A 6386-nucleotide genomic window follows, 5' to 3' on the forward strand; every position below is an offset into this window, starting at 1 on the left:
CCCATGATTTTTGTAACTCAAGTTTCTAGTCCTTGCTGGGAACATTTTATACAGATGACAACAAAAATTAGAAAAATGTATCTGCAGCCTATACAGTTTTGTTATAAAGCTATTAGCCATTATGGGGCAACTGTTGTGGGGATCCCAGCTCTACCAGGGTCCTTCTTTATAACATGCATGCCCTTATAGGAGAGCTCTCAGGAGCGTGTCAACAAGAAGGTGAATTGAATTAATATCACACCACCTAGTAGCCTGATGGTTAACTCCACAAAAGGCTTAACATTCACACAAACTCCACTGTATACTTTTGGTATTTGCATTTATAATTGTAACTTCATCACAGTTTACACCGAAGTACAGTACTATGTATGATCTGTATTTATTGTTCATGAACTGTTTTCCCCTACTGATCTTTTCCCAGTCTCTTTATGGTTATGAATACACCACCTTTCAGTACTATCACCAGGAAAGAATCTTTGTAATGTACAGGTTGCATTATATAAAATAGTGCTGAAGTAATTCAGCTCTCTTTAACACGCTGAATGTGCCCTCTAGAGATTTTAAAAGGGTTTTAACCAAGGATCATTGTTGTAATCTCTGTGCTTAGTAAACATGGTATTATACTAAATCACTGGATATCTATTTTAAAGCTTCTTCCCATTCAGTTCTCTCAGTTGCAAAGATTCACAGAAAGACGCAACTTAAAACTCTTTATTTTTTTCCAACTTGCAATTCCTTCTTTTGCACATTAAGGGGCAATCCGATTATTCTTGCAGTCCTTATATGTCAAGTATAACATATTAAACACTGTGCTATATTCAAAATGTGCCTTTAGTAAATCATTGAAAAAAAAATTTATTAACCACAAAGCACATGATGGAAAGTTTAGAGCAGACAAAATTATCAAACTAAAGTACATATTTTATTTTTTATAAAATAGTGGAGCATGAAAAATAACTGTATATTACAAATCTATACAACAAATAATTGTGCCCTTCCAACACAAGTAAAGAGCATCACTCAATACAAAGCTTGCCTTTGCAGAATCTAGTGCTTCTTGATCTATTCATGGTGAGAATTTGTTTAACAATAGAAAGAGTCAATAAGCCCTTTGGGCCTCTTTGAATTGACCCCCCCACACACACACTTTTTTTTTTTCACAAATCAGTCCAAACATGTATAACATTGGCTTGATTTCCATTAAAAAGCCACAAAATGTAACACTAAAGGGTTTCTGAGGACTAGACCTCTTAGTTCTTTTGTTAAGAGATTTCTTTTGTTGTCTTTATGTACAGCAAAATACTTGTTTCTCTTTTCATGTCCTGGTAAGAAAAAAATGTATTGCACATTATTCTTATTCACAAAGTTTGTGTCTCATGCAGGAAGTTTCTCTTTTAGTGAAAGAATATTGGTGAGCATTATAGATTGAACCTGTTTTTAGATACTTCAAACCCCCTAGGCTGAAGAAGCGTTTGTAAAGGATTTCTCTTTTCTTAAGTTAGCACAGAAGTTGCTTTCACTTAGGCCTCTATGGAATTAAGTGTCCCCAAAAAGACACAATTTTCAGTCAGGCTCTTAAAAAAAAAATCATAGCTCCATAAAACTTGATTATATCTTGTTACTTAGAAACCTGTAGGAACTCCAGCTCAGCTACAGATAAAGGTTACACATAGTTTTTTTTAATCAGAGGGCTGGATGAAATATCTTACTACAAATTAGTAACAGAAGAGGCAGCTTTAATTGACAATATTCCTTTCACTGAAAACATTTTCCTAAGTACATTTACCTTCAGTTTATCAACAGGTCCTGAATTTCAGTGTCATACATTTTTGCCTTGATTTGCTATACCGTTCTCTGACAAAAAGCATCTTTTAAAATTTTTATTTCTGATTGCTACAGTGAGCATTTATAAGTCTCTACAAACTGAGATACAGTTTTCTATACATCCTGTTCATACACAAGTAGGTGGCTGTAATGCTGATTCATATTTTGCATGGTGAGTTTTCTGTGGATGTTGAGTTTTTTTGTAGATTCCACTGTTTGTAATAACACTTGCAGGTTTTCTCCTACTTCTCCTCTTTAATCTCTGACTGCAAACATTTTGCCAGGATTGAAGAGTCTTGGAAGTCCAGATCCACATACCACTAGTAATGCCCACAACCAACAACATAAAAATTTTCACCATGAAAATTTCTACTGCAGGAATGGAATTATTCATCATGCAGTCCAAATGTTTAGTTTGATTGTTCATCTTGCATTTATATTGCATTGCCACAATTTTCCAATAATCCATGTTAAGTCTTTCATAAAAGTAGCAAGCTATTACACATGTAGCAGGCACTGTATATAAGACTGAGAAGACACCAATCCTGACCATAAGTTTCTCCAACTTGTCTGTGTTTTCTCCACCTGTTTTCATCACCCTCCTGATATGGAAGAGGGCCACAAAACCAGACAGAATAAAAGAAGTGCCTATGATTAGATAACAAGCTAAAGGAATGAGTACAAACCCAGTCAAGGCATTTACATCCATGCTTCCAACATAGCACAATCCTGTCAGTTCATCTCCAGCTACCCTTCTCATAACTAATATCATTATGGTCTTCACAGCTGGAATGGCCCATGCTGCCAAATGAAAGTAGCTGCTGTTTGCTTCAATTGCTTCGTGACCCCATTTCTTCCCAGCAGCCAGAAACCAAGTTAAAGTCAAAATTACCCACCACAATGAGCTTGCCATACCAAAATAATATAGGACCAGGAACACAATGGTGCATCCAGTGCTTTCCAGCCCCTCCTGGATAACATAAAGTTGACCACTGTCTCTGTCACAGGCGATGCTCTCAGCGCCTGAAAAGAGGCGAATAATGTACCCCACAGAATAGACACAATAGCACATAGACAGGAAGATGATGGGCCTTTCAGGGTATTTGAAGCGCTGGGGATCTATCAGAAAAGTGAGTACGGTGAAAGCACTGGAAAAGAAACACAAGACGGACCAGACGGCAATCCAGATGACAGCAAACTGTTTGTCATCCTTGCTCCAGTAAACATCAACCCCGGGTGTGCAGAGTGGGGCACAGGAAGCACTCTTTTCCACATGGTGGAACTTGCCAGGATTTTCACAGGTGGCTCTACCGAGGCTGTCCTTGTGCTGCTGCAAATCATGACCATTGCTCGGCCGCTGTGGCCTGAACATGGGTGGCAACATGCTGGAGCCTCTGGGTGGCTCATCCGATCCGTTGTTAGGGGCTTCCATGCATAAGTAATTGGGGTCATTCTTGTTGGGCAATTTGCTGCAGTCTAAGGAGTCCGGCCACTTGAAATTAAATTGTTCCATGATGGGAGAGCATTTCAGCCTGGCCTGCTCACACATAACCCTACAGGCTGGGATTGGCGTGGAGACCTGCTCTGTGCACATAGGGGCATAGAGAGAGCAGAGGAAGAATTTCAAGTGGCTGTGACAGCCATACTCCACCAAGGGCGCAAACTCATGCAGCTGAATGGCAGCTTCCCTTTGGTTCTCATGTCCCATCAGGTTAGGCATCCTAGTCATGTTGTACCCTATATCCTTGCACATGGGGATTTCTATGGGCTGGCATCTCCCGTCGCCCGGGCGGTCAATGTCTATGGAGCTTATCCCAGTGCAAAAGCAAACCAGACGCGAGAACAGCCAGAGAGTTTGCATGACGTTCCTCCTCGCCGGCCCCATGTTTGCAGCCACAACACAACGCCCAGCCCCGCGTGCAGCCGGAGCGCGGGTCCTTTCCGCAGGCGAACCAGGCCGGGGGGGGGGGGGTCAGTCCCGCCGCCCCACGCCTCCCTCGCCGGAGAGCATCGCCCCCCAACTTCCGCCAGGGACGCTCAGAGCGTGGGACAGACCCAGGCGGCGCGAGCCAGGTCAGCGCAGCCCCTAGCCATGAGCCCGCTGCGGCGCGCCGGTCTCAGCAAAAGTCCAGGCTAGTCATTTTCCAGCCCCGGTGGCGCCGGGAGAGAGGGGACTCGGGGGAGGTGAGAAGCGGGGGTGGGGTGGCAGTTTGCAAACAGCCAGCCGTGCGGGAGCCACCCCCAGCCATAGAGGCACAAAACTTACTGCGGGGGTCCCAGAAACTTTCTCCCTCCCCCCCCAAGGCTTCCACTTCTGAGAGCTTCCTCCCCGCCCCGCGCCCCCTCTCTCCGGGCACAGGCAGAACGCGAGCTTTTGGCCGGCTTGTTAGATCCAAGCGGTCACCGCTTCAACTTCCACGTGTCCCATGCGGCTTTTGGTCGGTGCAGCGGTGTCTCCTGCTCCCCAGGACGGGCCACCGTTTCCCCACACTTTCCTCCCCGGTGGGGGTGGCTTATCCAACTGCAAAGATAAAGGAGGAGAAAATATCTAAGCCATCGGAGAGGGGCTGACACCCTCCCACTTCTGTTTTTGCAACGGGTTGGTTCTTTAGCGCTTTGCAAGGCAGGGCTGGTTCTCGTCTCTCCTCTCTTCCCGCAGTAGCAGCAAGTCCTGGGGCTGTTGCAGCTGGTTTTTAGGGGGTGGTTGTGTCCCAGGATTTAAAAAAAAAAAAAAATCTCTGTGCAGGATCCGCCTTGCATACGACACCCACTTTGCATGAGAAAGGTGAAGCTGACACGGTGATTACTTTCCAATCACTCGGAACGCCTTGAAACCTCCTTAAGGACCCCTACAGGTTTTCCTTGATCACCACAGATAAAAAAAAAAGCCTCATTTGTTTCTCACTCTCTGTCTTTTTTCTTCCCCCGGCTCCCCTCTCCTCCCCCCCCCCCCTTGAAAGTTTAACAAGATCTTTTCTCTCTCTTTAGATCCGTACCACCTAACCCGCCGTCCTAATTCAGGTAGGAAGGAAGCCTGGGGAAGCTGAGTTTTAAGGATGCTTCAGACTCCTTGTCTCCTAGACAGGGGGTTGGAGATGGTGCCTCCCTTGACTTTCCTTCTTGGGAAGGGGGTAGGAGCGGTGGGGGAATGCTTTAGAAGGGAGGATGTAGGGAGGGAGGATGCATTTTATGGCAAGTGCCATAAACTCTTGGCTGGCAGGGTCATAAAAGCCGGTTACATTGCAGTAGAATCTCATCTGCTTACAAAATTTCTGCTTTGATTGTGTCGAATTCGAAAAAGTGAACACCGGAGTCAGGACATCTGACATATAGAGGATAATTCTCTCTCTCTCTCTCTCTCTCTCTGTTTTAAACTCACATATCTGAATGCACATCAAGTGAAACTAGCAGATTCCCCCAAATAGGAAAATCAGAGAAGACTAGAGAGAGACCTTTAGGAAAGTGATTTTAATCCATACTGACAAGACTTTTTGAGATTTTGGAGAGGAAAGGGTGGCAGGACAGATAATTTTAAAATGAGTTGGCTTTTTTAGTTACTGGTTTGCTTTTATTTTCAAAGTAAAACTGCTAGGATCATTTTGATTATTTTCTACTAATAGTAGTTGGAGAGCTTATGCCAGCAAAACTCCCATTGATCTGAATGGATTTCCTTGGGTAAGAACTGCAGGATTGGGCTCTTATAGACTATCCTCTCAAAAGTATAATGTCAATGAAATGAGAAGTAAAAAAACAACAGGCACCAAAAATAAAATGCTTAGTTGTTTATACATATAATACTCCTCATCCTTGCCTCTCTCCCCTGCACTAACTGATCTCGACACAGATGGAATAAGACGGTATAATTAGTAGATTTTGTTTAAGCCCAGAAGGGACCACTATGATCAAATCCTAAAAGGTGAGCTTAACTTTTTGTTTTGACTTCAATTTTAGACCAACATATTAATGAAGAAAGAAAAATCTCTCTCTTCATTCACACCCACACATACCCAGGGTTTTTCTCCATTACGGCCTGCTTCTTATCGAAATGAACACTGATTCTCCTGGAAACTATCAAACCCCGCAGGGTCAGAGTTAATACCTCACCCGCCTCTAGAAAGGAAACTGTTGGCTTCCTCGATTGTGATAAGGGTGTAATGGATCCAAGAAAGGGCAACAAACCAGGGTTAATGTTTGCTTCTGAAACCCCGAAGATGCTGACAATGATTGTCTAGAAATAAAAGGTCCTTAATTAAAAAAAAAGTTTTAAATTGGTGGATACTTTTGTTTAACGGCTTTCCAGTGGATCCAGGAATCTCTCTCTGAAAGAGATCAGACTGATAAACTATTGTATCTTATCAGTTGATCCTTCCCTTGGTCACTTCTAGATTTATTTGGGAACTGTTATGAAGGCAGGCAGTCTTACCAGCAAACAAACAAAAAGGCCTTATTTATTTAGTTACATTGCTGTTTCTGTGTGTGTGTGTGTGTGTGGTGGAGCATTTCCATTCTTCATTAATCTAAGCTGTTTTCTTAGTATTTGTATGCACCCTAGATCCTCTTCT

At 43.2% G+C, this 6386-nt stretch overlaps 1 protein-coding gene across 1 annotated transcript; it reads right to left on the minus strand.

Moving 5' to 3' along the window:
• Positions 1 to 713: 713 nt before the first annotated feature.
• On the minus strand, positions 714 to 4700 carry FZD10 (frizzled class receptor 10). The gene has a single exon (XM_084649163.1). The coding sequence runs from the start codon at positions 3707 to 3709 to the stop codon at positions 1952 to 1954; it is 1758 nt and encodes a 585-aa protein (XP_084505289.1). The 5' UTR covers positions 3710 to 4700; the 3' UTR covers positions 714 to 1951.
• Positions 4701 to 6386: the final 1686 nt, after the last annotated feature.

Source organism: Lepidochelys olivacea (assembly GCF_965140295.1).
Source record: "Lepidochelys olivacea isolate rLepOli2 genome assembly, chromosome: 15".
NCBI lineage: Eukaryota > Metazoa > Chordata > Testudines > Cheloniidae > Lepidochelys > Lepidochelys olivacea.

Excerpts from the sequence above, each read along its gene's own strand:
- FZD10 (XM_084649163.1), bottom strand. The coding sequence starts at position 3,709 with ATGGGGCCGGCGAGGAGGAACGTCATGCAAACTCTCTGGCTGTTCTCG.